The sequence below is a fragment of the Scyliorhinus canicula genome, chromosome 10 (assembly GCF_902713615.1).
Source record: "Scyliorhinus canicula chromosome 10, sScyCan1.1, whole genome shotgun sequence".
Lineage (NCBI taxonomy): Eukaryota > Metazoa > Chordata > Chondrichthyes > Carcharhiniformes > Scyliorhinidae > Scyliorhinus > Scyliorhinus canicula.
The window spans coordinates 114218064-114234071 of record NC_052155.1 but is presented as its reverse complement, the minus strand read 5'-3'; the positions used below and the strand labels follow the sequence as shown (position 1 = coordinate 114234071).

Sequence of the window (16008 nt, the reverse complement as noted above, 5' to 3'; positions counted from 1 at the left end):
AACTTTCCTTTTAACACCCATAAGACAAAAATAACTCTTTGTACAGTAAGACATCAGGTTTAACTTCACTACTGAGAACAGTTACCACGTTGAAATCACCAAATGGACATTCATAAGCTTGCAGAGATTCATACACATCCTGCTGTGATTGCAGCTTCTCTAAAACTAAAACTAAATTAAACACACCCTGTAGCTGCAAGCCCAAAGTGAAAGTAATAGCTGACAGACAGGCCAGCTCCACCCACACTCTGACATCACTGCAGTAATAAACACCCATTTCTTAAAGGTACAGCCACTACAGTTATTGTATAAAAATCACCTATTTATTAAAGGTACTCTTACATGACAATAGAAAATGTTAACAAGCCAGTTATCCACCTTTAATGCTGCTCTAAGTATTCATCCTGCTGCAAAGCAGTAAATAATTTGGGTAAAATGAGAATACATTTTGGTTCTGTACGCACTAACTATTTTTAAGATCATTAATTTTGAAATTATGCAACATTTCACAGCTGGAGAAAAATATGAATATATTTTTACTGAGAGTGAGACCTGGGATAAAGGTGTTAAATGAAGGTCAGATTCCAAAGTATTCCCATAACTGTGAAGAAAGTAATTTTAGTCAGAGTGAAAGTACAATGAATTGTCAAACATTTTGAAAATGATTCCAGTTAGCAGCACATTTAAAACCATTACCATCGGAGATGCAAAGTGGTTGTCAATGCTGTGGTGATCTTTGTGAGGAGTTTCCTGGATGTAAGGCCTAGTGATCACAAAGACACACAAAGCTCTTTTGAACAACTAAACTAGTTTTATTAACGCTACTAAATTTGAGTTTGACATTTATTCTGCATAGCAAACTTATATGTAAGAATTAAACTCACTAACACTGTCTCTATCTACTGGGCTGGATTCTCCACAGCCCCGCACTGAAATCGTATTCGCCGTGGGGCGGAGAATCCCCATTTACGCGGAAATTGTAGCCAGCACCGCTCCCGCAATTCTCTGGTCCCCGGAGAATAGCTTGTGAGCAATTTATGCGGCACGGCTAGGGGGCCATTGACAGAGCCTCCTCCCCGTGATTCTCTGGGCAAAACTGGCCGAATTCCCGACGGCTTGGTTCTAACCACTTATTGGCCATCGGGAACATCGAGTGGCAACTGCGGACTCAATCCGTGGCAGCCCTGGTGGAGAGCGGGGGGATTGAGTAGCGGGTGGGGCGTCATGAGCGGCCAGCATGGTGATCGGGTGTCTCAGAGCCACGGGTGCGTGTCTTCATGGGTTCCGAGTCCACCGTGTCACACAGGGTGGCCGCTGCAGGCCACTGCCGCCATGCGCCTGCGCGGACTCCCGACCAGAGGGCGGGGGCCGTTTCCTCAGCTAGATCTGCGAACAGCTCCCTGGGGCCCTGCAAGCCGCTGCAGGTGGGAGAATCGCTCTTGACTTTTTGAAGGAACGTCAAGAGTGAAACACCAGTGTTTCTACGCTGGCGTGGGGACATAGCCCCATTTTTGGAGAATCCAGCCCACTAACTATAACTATTATATCTTAACTAACTGCAATACATTATGAATCTTATCTTCTTCAGCTCCAAATCTAATCTCCTCCCCAAGCCCAAGAACCAATGAAATTGATAGTGATGTCCCTTAGCTCCCTCTAGTGGCTAGGCTTAACATAACATTAGCTCTCCACATGCTGTACATCATGTCACAAATGCTACCTATAATTGCCACATTGATTAAATTATATTCTCAGGAATTGCCTGGTTCAAAGCGGATATTCACACTGGTTATAACAGCTCATTAATTGTGGAGCAAAGAAAAGGCGTTTATTAAAATTGTGTTGAGAATATGAGTTTGCTATTTAGCCATAGCCCTTGAGGGACATTCAACATTTTTGTCTATTTGGGAGAGAGAGACACACCGTGGCTATACAGTTTGAGAGGCACAATTCTGCAACAAGTATGGCGCACTTGAGGAGGCACATCCCTAATCTACCTTAGCTGGAATGGAATTGAACCCAAACTGATGGCATTATTCTGAATGACACACTAATCATCTAACCAACTAAACTAACCAGCCCCCACTGGAATATCAGCACAACCTAATGGAAACTCCTACCCTTTATGTGCATGTAAACTTTCCGAAAACTATCCCACTGTTACTTCATGCAGATGAGGTGTGAAGAATAAATGCTGTACCACAAAGCAAAATTAATGTCAGTGGGTTACCTGAGAAAACCCAGAGCTCATTAATAACCCATATCATCTGGGGGAGAATTTCATAATCTGCTGTTTAAAGAAAAGTCTGGTGTTTTGCTTCCTTTTCCAGTTTTAAATGTGATTGATTGCAATGGAAACACACCTTTGCACTGGGCTGCAGAGAAAAATCAAACAGCTTGTGTCCAAACTCTACTCGACAAAGGGGCGAACCCCAATATTCTGAACAATGCATTGTTGTCACCTCTTCACTTGGCTATGTTTTTAGGTCACAATGCAGTGGTGAAGGTAAGAAAGTTAATCATGTTATATAACAATAATTATTGTGCAATATTGTCAGTTAACCTATTCATTCTCCTCAATTTTAAAAATAGCTACCCTTATCCATGACTTGTGCCATACACAATTTCTCAGCTGTGAAAACAGGCAGGGATAATTTTATTATATCATATTATATTATATTAATAAATCATATTATATGGAATGGGAAGACAAGCAAGATTCTCTGGCTCCTGCTGGGTAAGTGACAGCACAAACAAGTAAGAGTTGTCAAATTAGGAGCGGTTGAGGACACTGCGTTTGTACTCGATGGAGTTTAAAAGGATGAGAGGGGATCTTATTCAACTTACAGGACAATGAGAGGCCTAGATAGAGTGGACGTGGAGCATAAAGCCATTTAAGTACATTTAAGTTTATTCAAATTCATAGAAATCAGATTCTTGTCCAGAAAGGGCGTGAACCTGACCACATCACTGGCGGTGGGGCAGGGAAGACTTCAAACCGATATCTCGCTGTCACAAATCCCATTATGGCCCTCTCACAAGATTTAGCGGCCATATTAGGAGCGGTTGAGGACACTGCGTCTGTACTCGATGGAGTTTAAAAGGATGAGAGGGGATCTTATTCAACTTACAGGACAATGAGAGGCCTAGATAGAGTGGACGTGGAGAGAATATTTCCACTGGTAGAAAATACTCAAACCGGAGGACAGAAGTTCAGACTGAAGGGACAATCCTTTAAAACAGAGATGAGGAGTAATTTCTTCAGCCAGAGGGTGGTGAATCTGTGGAACTCTTTGCCGCAGAAGGCTGTAGAGATAGATAGGTTCTTGATTAGTAGGGGCATAAGGGGTTATGGGGAGAAAGCAGGAGAATAGGCATGAGAAACATATCAGCCATGATTGAATGGTGGAGCAGACTCGATAGGACGAGTGGCCTAATTCTACTCCTATGTCTTATGGTCTTAAACGGGCAGTCTCACCCACAAAGGAAATTAATTTGAGGAGGATACTTTACTGAACCATGTCAAAGGTTGCAGAGAGATGGTAAAGGACTGGATGGATCATGGTAACAGTGACAGATAATGTAATTTGTGACTTTGCCATCCATTTCAGTGCTCTGGCATGGATTAAAACCTGACTGAAGATGTTCAAACATGGAGTTGTGTGAAAGATGAGTATGTGTTTGAAAGGCGACAATGTATTTAACAACTTTTGGAGAGTAAAGAGATGTTGGAGTCGGGGTGGTAAGTTGCAAAGACAGAGGTTTCAAAGGTGGATTTGTTTATTGGGGGGTGATGACGGCAGATTTATCAGTAGTTTAGTTGAAAGGAGGTGGGTGTCATGGAGGAGATAAGCTAAGATAAGGCATTAGTGGAGATAGGGAGGGTTAGGGCTGGGGCAGGAGAGAACTTGGGGAAATCTTGGCTTGGTGTGAAAGAGGAAGGGTCGGGGTTACGAAGCAGCCGAGGGAACTGATTAGATTATCTCAATCTTCGAGACAAAGAACTCCGCGAAGGTCGGCCGGCGTGGGTCGCGAAGGTCGGCCGTCGTGGGTCGCGAAGGTCGGCCGGGTTGGGTTCCGAAGGTTGGCCAGTTAGTAAAAATGGGTCCCCGGGAAAAAAGTTTGAAGAACACTGGTCCATGGGATCAAGGGCACTAAATGCTGAGGTGTTTGAGTTATTACGCAGATTTCAGAAGTATTCTGGGGAAAACTGCAGAATTGGAAGTTTGCAAATGTTCTTGTAAATTACTGGGGCAATATGTTTTCTCCGTCTTGGATGGGGAAATACGTGGAATTGGAAGGATTTCAATGTATACAAGGAAGTGATCAAAGATAGTCTTGTCTTTGATTTCAATTTCTCTTACTATGCACAAAAGACCACGCATATAACCTTACAAGAAATCTTATTTCAGGGAGTAATTTAATTTCTCTTTATGCATTTGTTATGTTCAGATATGCTGGAAATTAGATCAACATTTTGCAAGTATGATCCATGGATAATGTCGCAACTGGAAAGGAGTTTAGACTCACAGCAGTTCGAAGGAAATCAAATAAATGTAGTATGAAGAAAACATCTAATTTTCAAGCACTTCCTAATTTCAGCCCTGAATTCCATCAAATTGTTGACCAACTGTAGAAGGCTGGCCTTGATTTGATGCTTTAAACCATGTAATGGGATCTAGTGCAATTGAAACATTTCCAAATACAGACAAATTGCAGATACACATCCAGGAGCACTCCAATATAATTCAGGGCTATCCCCTTGGAATTTCAGATAGAACACTTACAAATGTCCCGTTGTTCTCAGTATATTGCATCATTCCACTCCAGTGAAAAAGCTTGCGTCTTCTAATGAGGACTAAATTTATCTTGGGAATATACATTTCAAATCAAGTGAAACTCCAGTCATGTGATCTCCATTTTTTAGAGTATTTGGCTATATAACAGGCTAATGATCTGATCACAAGTGACTTATTTTATCACAGTACTACTTCCGTACAGGGTTCTTTCCTTTGGGGCATGGCCATTTGGTTAGAATGCTTTATTTCCCCTTCACCAAGCATGATTAGAGATTTTGTAGGATGCTTTAAGCTACAGAGAAACGTTGGACAGAATTTTCCCCCCAAAAAGTGTCAGGTTCTGAAAACTGGCATGTTTCTCTCAGACGAGGTTTCAGGCCACAATTTCTGCACAGAAAATTTGGGGCGTGATTTACACCGTCGCTCTGTCTGGGTTGGGCCTTATAGAGCCAGCAAAACTTGCTTCACCCAGATTGGAGCGGCATCTTTAAAGGATGCCGCGATCTGCATTTAAAATACGTTTCCTCCAACCCTCTCACGGATACAAAAACCACCTCCACAAGCATTGGGGTTACCCCCATCCCACACAGAAGTATAAGAGGACACCCTCTACCATGCAAGTAGGGGTGGGGGTACTAACCCCCCTCTCCACATCCCGCCCCCACAATGGAGCATGATTACCCCCTCTGCCAGAGCCCAGTTGGCAGTGCCCTGGCAGTGTCCACTTTAGTGCCCTCAGCTATTCCCACCTGTCACTGCCAGGGGCACTGCTCAGGTGCTGGGGGAAATATCCCGCCTTGTCCCTCAGTGCCAGGCACCTCAGCATCCCCAGCGTGGTCAGCACGTTTGGTTTTCGTGAATCATACTGGCGTGACATCACGTCACCGGGGGACGGGGGAGTATCCAGTGTGGGTGGATACTACAGCATAAAGCCATTTAAGTACATTTAAGTTTATTCAAATTCATAGAAATCAGATTCTTGTCCAGAAAGGGCGTGAACCTGACCACATCACTGGCGGTGGGGCAGGGAAGACTTCAAACCGATATCTCGCTGTCACAAATCCCATTATGGCCCTCTCACAAGATTTAGCGGCCATAACAGGATTTGCGCCCACGGAGAACAGGACTCTGCCCATCAGTTGAATATGCGTAGCACAGTTGTGCATGACTTGCAGTTTAGATTCTGCTTGTTTACTTTTCTCTATTTGCTGTCCTAATGAATAGAAAGCTGAGATATTCCGAACAACAAATGATTGTTGCAGTTAGTGTATTTACAATTATTTTGGTCCATTCCAATGGAAATGTTTGCATCAATAGACTTTCTGTGATAGTTCATAATATGTGACAGGGAGTCCATTTTCTAACAGGCTGTTGATTCACTATCACTTGTTTTCACTATCGCAGTCCCCTCTTAAGTGATTTGGGATGCAACATTTTAATTGTCTTTTGCAATATTATCAATTCCCTTAGGTACTAGCCTCACACAAGACTATGGAGCTGAATCTGGAAGGTGATCTCAGAAACACACCATTGATGTTGGCGTGTTCCAGAGATAATGCTGAAGGTCTGTCTATAATGGTGTGTATTCTGGTTCTTATAAGCACTGCACTCATCTTATTCTACTTACATATCAACATAAATTTATAACAAAAGAAAAGCATTCATCTGTTTGACTTTCTGTGGCTATCTGGAGCAAAAGAAAATTCCACTTTGGCAGTCTGGCCCAGATCAATTGATCAAAAGAGTTCTTAATGTGGCACAAAATTGGCAATCTCCTTTACAGATCAAAACATGACTGCGGAGAGAATTTAAAAATGTCATAATGGTGTGAAAGAGAGCAATGTTGTGAGATTGGGGTTAAGACTCCTTTCTTGTGTTCGCTCTGTGCTGGACCTGACCTGGAAGTGCTGGATGCTGATCAAATTTGAAGTTTTTCATTCCACTGCACTCATCTTAATAATCATAGAAGCACAAATAAATTACTGCAAGTTAAATTGTGTGACCTAATACCGCAGGTGGGGTATTGTTGCAATAGAGTAACAGTCTGTAACCAAGCTTCACCACATACTAAAGGTGGAATTTAATGATCTTCCCTGGGGCAGGGCTGATGGGAGACTCTCGTCAAAGGCAGTTAGTGTCTGGTTGAGGGACCAGGCATCAGGACGGTGGGTGGCTGAGGGGAGAAATGCTGCTGAGATCTACCCTGCTCTCCTTGCTGCTGATTCTCTCCCCCCCACCCCCCACCTTTTGTGACACTCACATTGCACCATCCCAATCCCACCCTCACTCGCCCATGGCCCGAGTTCCTCAGTGATCTTAAGCCTTTTCCTGAATACCTGATGGGCAGCTGCCACTGCTCCCGCCGGCACTATGTGAAGTGGACAGCTGCTGGTCTCAGATTGGCTGCCAGCTCTTGGGGGGGTGGGGGGGGGGGTGTGAGATTTCTACCCCTGGACTTCCTGATTGTTGCTGGGAACCTTGCTCTTCCTGCATACATTAATGACACAATCCTCCCAGTACAGGACACAATTTCAAAATTTGCAGATGGTCTTGGAAGGGTTGTGAACTGTGTAGAGGATGGTGTAGAGCTTCAAAAGGACATAGGCAAGTCTGCGGAATGGCTGGACAAGTGGCAGATGATGTTCAATGCAGAGAAGTGTGAAATGATACATTTTGTCAGAAAGAACACAAAGCAACAATACCAAATAAAGGGTATAATTCTAAAGGTGGTGCAGGAGCATTGGGACCTGGGGAGATATATGCATGAGTCATTGAGGTGACAGGATTGCTTGAGGCAGGGTTCTCTGGTCGACCAGCTGCATTTTCCTGGGTAGCGTGCCCTTACCGGCAGCGGGATTCTCCATTCCTGCCACCTGCCAATGGGATTTCCAATTGTGGCCGCCCCATGCCGTTGGGAAACCTGTGGGTATGGGTCCGCTGCCAGCACATTGGAGAATCCCGCTCGTGGAGAATCCATCAAATGGTATCTGTTGAGGGGACATTTGCAACTATTTGACTTTAGTGTACCTCACCCTCACGCTCATAAGAGACCAATCAAAGACTCTTGCAGATATGAATAATGGGCGGGATACTCCGGGAACCGACGGGGCGGGCTCTCCGGCACCGAGAAGTGGCGTGAATGACTCCGGCGTCGGACCGCGCCGAAGGTGCGGAATCCTCCGCACCTTCAGGGTCTAGGCTGGCGCCGGAGAGTTTGGCGCCACACCAGCTGGCGCGGAAGGGCTTGGCGCCACGGCAACCGGCGCCGAAGGGCCTCCGCCAGCCGGCACAGGTTGGCGCATGCGTGGGAGCGCCAGCGTGTGCTGTTGTCATCCCAGTGCATGCGCAGGGGAGTTGTTCTCTGCACCAGCCATTGCGGAAGTTGACAGCGGCCGGTGCGGAGGGAAAGACTACCCCCACGGCACAGGCCCGCCCGCGGATCAGTGGGCCGCGATTGCGGGCCTGGCCACTGTGGGGGCACCTCCAGGAGCCAGATCCCCCGCGGGCCCCACCGAGGACTCCGCAGGCTTCCCGTGGATCCAAGACCCGCCGGTAAGGACCTGTTGTGATTTACACTGGCCGTAAACGGCCGGCCACCCGGCCCATCGCGGGCCGGAGAATCGCCGAGGGGGCTGCTGTGACCGGCGCGATTCCCGTCCCTGCCAAAACCCCGGCGCCGGAGAATTCGGCAGCTGGCGGGGGCGGGATTCACGCCACCCCCGGCGAATCTCTGACCCGGTGGGGGGTCGGAGAATCCCACCCTAGGCCTTTATTGGAGTAAACTGGGCTGGTGGCGTTCACAGTTAGTACATCAGACAGCCCTGATTCCAGACTGTTATACTTCAGATTAAGTTACAGGAAATTAGAAGGTACCAATCAGTTGGTACTAGTTATCTATGTGCAATCATGACTATCAATGCTTATTATATCAGTATAGTTGGCCAATTACAACATGGGCATGCCTCTTTAGTTAACATATCTATTCAGCACAAAGACAAAGACATGCTGTCTCCTAATATTTATATCGGTGGTTGGTTATCTGGTTTATGCCCATCATTCACCCTCCATGTCATGAATGCCTGCTGTTTAATGACTCCTCTCAAGGTATGAATGCTACAATAGACAAACAGCTCAATGTGACCCTCTGTTATCTCCAGACACCAGAGCAAATGGTGGAATAGCCCACATTTTTATTACAGGCCGCCATAGCTAATGTTTGTGGAGTTCCTGCCTGAGAATGATCCCCAGGCTGACTGTGTCCTGAGGACGTCTTCTTACAATTGGCAACTTCAGCTAAAAGCTGAATTTACAGGGTGAGTGTTATACAGATCAATATAGAAGTGTTTAACCCTTTCAGTGCTAAATGGATAACAAAAGTTTTAAAAATGAATTCCAATATATATTTTTTTCCCTTATCAGTATCCAAGGCTTCTTTTAAATAAACTTAGAGTGCTCAATTATTTTTTTCCAATTAAAGGGAAATTTAGCGTGGCCAATCCACCTAACCAGCACATCTTTGAGTTGTGGGGTGACATGGGGAGAATGTGCAAACTCCACACGGACAGTGACCCAGAGCCGGGATTCGAACCCGGGTCCTCAGTGCCATAGTCCCAGTGCTAACCACTGCGCCACCATGCTGACCTTCCCAAGGCCTTACTAATAAGAGCCTACAGCACAAGAGGAAGAAGGTTATGATAAGCCAGTATAAACACTGGTTTGGCCTCAACTGCAGTATTGTGCCCAGTTCTGGGCACCAAACCTTAGTAAAGATATGAAGGCATTAGAGAGAGCACAGAAAATATTTACAGGGTCAAGGAACTTCAGAGAGTTGAAGGACTGTTTCCCTTGGAGAAGAGATGGGTGAGAGATTTGATGAAGATATTCAATTTCATGGGCGGTCTGGACAGAGTAGAGAAACTGTTCCCACTGATCGAAGGATAGAGAATGAGAGGAAATTGGACAAAACAAGCAATGGGGAGATATGGGGAATCTTTTTCACAAAGTGAATGGTTAAGGTCTGTAATGTGCTGTCTGAGAGTGGAGTGGACACAGGCTCACTTGAGACATTAATGAGGGAATGTGCAAGGTTACAGGGAGAAGGTGAGGAACGGAACCAGGTGAATTGCTTGTTTGGAGAACTGGTTCGAGCACAGAGGACTGAATGGTCTCCTACTGTTCTGGAACAATTCTGTGACTGTGTGATCCTGGGGATGGGCCACTGCTGGCCACATAGTAGTGGTAGACCTTCCCCAAGGGAGGCGATGTGGGGCCCTCCCTGGCCCTCCAGATGGTGGGCAATTACCCCGTTGCCTGCATTAAGCACTGTCCAGATTTGCAGATCCTGTCAGGGATCAGTCAAGTTACTGAGTTAAGAATAATTGGTCAATTATTTCTGTCTGTTACAGTGGAGATTCTGTGCAATGGAATCATTCCTGCCAGCAGGCTTAAGGAACTTGCAAACTTGAAAATGGTATGAGAGCACATTTTAAAGGCTAACTGCTTCTCCTGCACATTTCCTTGGTGATATTTAATATGGCTACAAAACATTTTCTTGCACAATCTCATACAAGTTAATTTATGTGATACTAAAACCTGACTCTCCCAATGTCTCTAAATATCTATCGGTTAAAAATCTTGGGCTGGATTCTCCATTTCAGAAACTAAGGGCGGGATTCTCCAATCGGCGACGCTGAAATCACGTTCAGCCGGAGAATCCATTTTTATGGCAAAATCAGGGCGGCGCCATTTTTCCGATGCCCCGTCCGCAAAAACGGCGAACTCGAGGAGTACGCCGCATGCCCTTGGGGCGGCCTCAGGATGTCACCTGAGGCCCTCTCCTGATGCTCCACCCCGATGGGTCGAGTTCCTGACGCCATCGGTCGCACGTTCTCTCACATTTCATAAACCTGGTGTGGCGGCTGCGGACCTGGCGGGCTGCGGGGGCTGCGGGGGCTGTGGGGGGCTGGTGGGGGATGGCGATGGGGGTTACAGAAGGTGCAGTTTTTGGCAAGCCGGGTTCGCACGTAGCCGGCGCCATGTTGTACGGTTCAGCTGCCACAGGCCGCCGCCGTGCGTGGCCACGCACCCGGCCATTCTGCGTTCATATTGGCGCTGGTGGCGGAGGAGGTGAGCACTGTACGGACTGGCCAGTAGTGGCATAAAAACTGCATGACCTTCTCAGGGTGGCTAGGGTGAGTAGGCAGCACTGTGGCCCTCACACCAACCCCCGTCCCACAAACCCATACCCTACCCCCATGCAACCTGGAGGGCGGCAGGCCCCCACCGTGCACCACATGCCAGCACCCATACCAGTCACCATGACCGGGAACCCTGGCCACTGACGCCACCGGCTACCCACCCCCTGGGGTGCATTCTTCGGACTGTCTGTCAACCTGTTTTCCATTTGCTCCCCCCCCCCCTCCCCCTCCCCCCCACCAGGAGAAGGTCGCCCATAACCACCGGGAACAGGAGAAGACTGGAGGGGAACCGGCGGACCTGCGACCCCTCATCACGGCAGAGCAGAGGGCCCTGGACATGCTCAATGGCGCGGAGCAAAGGGAGGTCACCGGGGTGGAGCTCGGTCACGGGCGAGGAAGTGAGACCCTGCAGAGTTGTGGTTACCCGTAACACGTGTGTTAACCCCACCCCCCTCAAAACCCACCCCCACACTAGCCTCACCCCAACACCACTCTCACCCTCACCCCTTCAACATCCTCACCCCACACCACCTTCACACCCACCCACACACTACATCACCCACACGCTCACCATCCCCTTACCCCCACCCACACGCTCGCTCCACCACCCCCACTGCCCCTCGGCCCGCGGTCTAATCATGCATCTTGTCTTGGGACTTGCAGGACCCATCTGATGCCCCCCTCCACCAGCCGATCCCACAGCCGGAGTCCCCGTTCCCCCCCCCCTCCCCCATGATCTGAGCACCGACGATGAGAGCAGCTTGGAAGGCAGCCCTCCGCCCGAGACTCAGGACACCCTGGAGCTCGAGTCCGATGATGACACCGATTTCCAATTAGAATATACAGTGCAGAAGGTGGCCATTCGGCCCATCAAGTCTGCACCGACCCACTTAAGCCCTCACTTCCACCCTATCCCCGTAACCCAATAACCCCATCTAACCTTTTTGGTCACTAAGGGCAATTTATCGTGGCCAATCCACCTAACCTGCACGTCTTTGGACTGTGGGAGGAAACCGGAGCACCCAGTGCTGACCACTACCCCATCGTACTGCCCACTCACTTCGCTTGGGCACTTTAGTGAAGAAGCTCCTGGGACACTCTTTGGTGCGCACCACAGAGTTGCTCCGGTACAGCAGGTAGAGGTAGGAACACTGAAGGGGGTGGTTGGTCGGAGCGCAGGCCGACCCCAGGAATCAGCTGCGGTCCAGTCAGGTTTTGTGCTTCTGGAACGGACAGTTCCGTCGATTGTGCAGATGCCAGGGATTACATAAGGGATTGTCGGCGAGCATTCAGCACCTGCAGGTGCATTTGGAGGAGTCCAAGATCAGAGGTGGTGCCGACAATGCATGTCACCCAGGCCAACACCGCACAGGTGGCATCAGCGGTGGAGGCATTGGGGCCGAGGGTTTTGGCTAAAAATCAGCATGCCCAGTCCAAGGCTTGCAGCAGTCTGTGCATGTACTGGCCGAGGCCCAGGACAGGGTTGCCGACTCACAGGCAACCATGTACAGAGCCACCTGGAAATTGCAGCGGTATTTCTGAGTAGGGCCCAGTCACAACAGGCCATGGCTGATAACGTCGGCGACATTGCCCGGGCACTGGCCGACATGGAGCAGACACAGATGGATGTGGCCCAGTCCTAGAGGAGGTTGGCGCCGTCACTGGCTAATGTAACAAAACCCAAAAGGTGGTGGCACAGTCAATTGATGATATGTCATGGTCTCAGACGGTGATGGTCCACTCCCTGTGCTCCATGGCCGCGAGTGTGCAAACCCTTGTCTAGACCGTAGCGGGCCTCCAGGACTGGCAGCACCAGGTGGTGGGGGAGCCTCAGGGGTTAGTTCTGCACACCCCGCTATCCAATGGAGTAGCCCAGGGGCCATTGGGCACCATGAAGCAGGAGGAGGTGATGGGACCGTGCCAGTGACACCCGCAGGGGAGGTGCTGGAACACAGCAGCACGTCGGACTCCCACCTCCTGTCCCTTGTGCATCTGGTGGGCATCGGGCAGAACAGGACGGCAGCATGCCACTGGGAAACCCGAGCAGCAGCCAGGCCCATCCAGACCCGGTTGCCCCAGAAGACGCCCACCAATGGGGACCCAGGTCGCAGGGGGGAATCACAGCAGGCCACCCTCCACTCCTGCTGTACCGTCTGGGGATCCACCTAGACGTAGCATTAAGGCCAGAATGTTAGACACGGGTGCAGGGCACAGTTTAGTTATAGGGGCTAGGGCACAAATCTGTAGCTATGTTGTGATATTAAACACTTGTTCACACTGTTACAACTTGCCTCGGTGCTCTGTCAGATGGGTGTGCAGGGTGGACGGGTCTAGGCTGGCCAGCAAGAGTCGGGGAGGGGGGGGAGAGGGGAGAGGGGGGAATGGGTGGATGTTGGGACTGGGAATGGGTGGACATTGTGGGTGGCCTGGGTTACCCACCACCATCACCCTCGAGATTCGATGGGACCGTGTGATGAAATGACTAACTCGCATGCAGGGATCACCCAGATGGATGGTGGAAAGTGCTACCGTGGGCAGGGCTTTGACATGGAGTACCAGAGTTCATTGCAGCAGGGCTGTCATCACCCTCCATCCCATAGACCAGAACCAGTGTTACTGCCAACCCAGGGCTCACACCCCGCAGTGCGTTAGGTATGTATCAGGGAGGGGATTGCAGGCAGAGGGGTGGCAAGGGGTGTATTGGGATGGGATGCAGTGTCCGTGCCCCTGGCCAGCTCCCACCCCCACCAGTTGGTGAACCTGGAGATGAACAGGGTGTCCCGTGCACATTGGCTCTGGAGCACACATCGTGCGGCCTCTGTTGTCTGCCTGGACACCATATCCTGCTTATCCTCCCCTTCCCCCGCATCATCCTCGTCAGAAGAGGGGAAGAGGATTGGCGTTCCGCCTTCTCCTCTAGCACATCACTCCTCTGCTGTGCTATGTTGTGGAGGTCGCCACATCAGCATTATACTGAAGGGCCTCTCCAGAGCATTCCAGGCACCTGAACGGCTTCCTCAGGAGGCCTAAGCACCGTCCGATCAAGCTCCTGGTTGCTGCATGGGCCTCGTTGTAGCAGGTCTGTGGCCTCTGGATAGGCGTCATCAGCTACGGCTGCGCCATGCTGCAAAGTGAGCCATGATCTGACAGATATGTCACACTGTCCCCCTTCTCAGCTGGAATCTTCAATGGCATGCCCAGCCCAGCAGGTCCTCGAATGATAGGCGCTGCCAGTACACACAAAGTCACATGCGGTGCCTCATTGGCACCTCCTCCTCCTCAGCCTCGTGGGCGATTGCCACCGGTCCCTTGCTGGATGCTCCACTACTGCAGCTTCTTGCTCCTCCTCGAGCAGTGCCCACTCTTTCAGCCGCAGGGCATCACCCAGGACTGCGGCGACTAGCAGGAAGGCCACCATCGCTGGTTGAATTCCAATGTCTGCAGGGTGAAAGGCCGACATGTTTGCATGGTGCGTGCCCAACCAGGTCCAATGGGCTACATGGTGGCCCAAGTTGGCACTGCGGGCTCCGCCTCTGCATGCCATCCCCCCATCGCGTACCCCTGGCCCCGTCTGTTGCCAGCACTGTGGGAGCCTCTGTCCCTGGTACCTGTCCCTGATGCCAGGGCAGGCACTACCTTGCCAGCTTTATGCCACGCGTCCCTGCCCAGCATCCCCATAATGGCTACAGTGGGTGTTGCCCTTGAGTGGGCCGCCTGATGCCCCACCAGCGGGTGGCAGCCAGTTGGTTGCTGGGAGGTATGGCGGAGGGTTGGTATCGGGGAAACCCATACGTCCGGTATCACTCTGCAGAACCAGGAGTCAAGATGAGTGTTCAGTGGGGAGTGCAACAAGATGGCTGCCTTGCAGGCTGCAGAAATTACAGTCTGCGCCTCAAAACCGCCCCAGTCCCGAGGGGGTCACCCTGGCCACATGGCCCGTTCATCCATCAACCACCCCTCACCCAGCCATGGCAGGGGCACCCGCACCCCCCCCCCAACCCAGCCAGTGTCCGGCCCAGCAGCCCACAGTCACGCCTGGAAGGTGTGGAATCCTCCGCACCTTCAAGGGCTAGGCCGGCACTGGAGTGGTTGGCGCCGTGCGAACTGGCGCCGAAGGGCCTGCGCCGGCGGCACGAGTTGGCTCATGCACAGGAGCGCCAGCGTGTTCCCAGAACAGCTGCCGTGATTCCTGCACATGCGCAGGGGGTTTCTCCATGCCGGAGCTTTACCCAGGCCCGCGCGGGGGGGAAATAGTGCCCCCACGGCACAGGCCCGCCCGCAGATCGGTGGGCCCCGATCATGGGCCAGGCTACTGTAAGGGCCCCCCTCGGGGCCGGATCCCCTTGCGCCCCCCCGAGGACTCCGCAGGCTGCCCTCAGAGCCAGGTCCCGCCGGTACAGACCTTGTTTATTTCACAGCAGCGGGACTGGCTGAAAATGGGCAGCCGCCCGGCCCATCGGGGACCGGAGAATTATTGGGGGGGGGGTGGGCACTGCCAATGACCCTCGACTGGCGTGGCGTGATCCCTGCCCCTGCCAAAAACCCAGCGCCAGAGAATTTGGCTGCCGGCGTCGGAGCGGCGGGGCGGGATTCACCCCCCCCCCCCACCGCCGATTCTCCGACCCGGTGGGGGGTCAGAGAATCCCGTCCCTGTTCTCCACCCAATCATGTTTCGCAATTTTGCGTCAGCGAATGCAGAATCCGCCCCTTATATCTACATCCAGTTCCTGTGTCAGTGTTTGAAATTCTAAATTCCTATGTCCATATTCAAGAAGGAAACTTCTTGTGATGACCCCCTCCCATCAGTGATGGTGTTGTAGCAACTCAGTTTCCTCGACTCTCACCCTGCAGAAAGCCTGCACTCCAACTAACTCTACAACTGTGCTTTGCAACTTGCCATTTAACTATGAATAAATATATGAAATCAGAGTATCATTTTAAAATGAAGACAGAATGCACAATTTACAAATGGAGATTGGATTATCATTGTGTGCCTGATCCAATTGTCTCCC

General features: G+C 50.4%; 1 protein-coding gene across 1 annotated transcript in view; it reads left to right on the top strand.

The window, feature by feature from the left end:
* Positions 1-16008, top strand: part of trpa1b (transient receptor potential cation channel, subfamily A, member 1b) — a 163080-nt gene that overhangs the window by 10107 nt on the left and 136965 nt on the right. Inside the window, exons 3-4 of the mRNA XM_038808471.1 lie at positions 2331-2506; positions 6270-6377. Coding sequence (XP_038664399.1) covers positions 2331-2506; positions 6270-6377 — 284 coding nt within the window. The remainder of the gene's footprint in view (positions 1-2330; positions 2507-6269; positions 6378-16008) is intronic.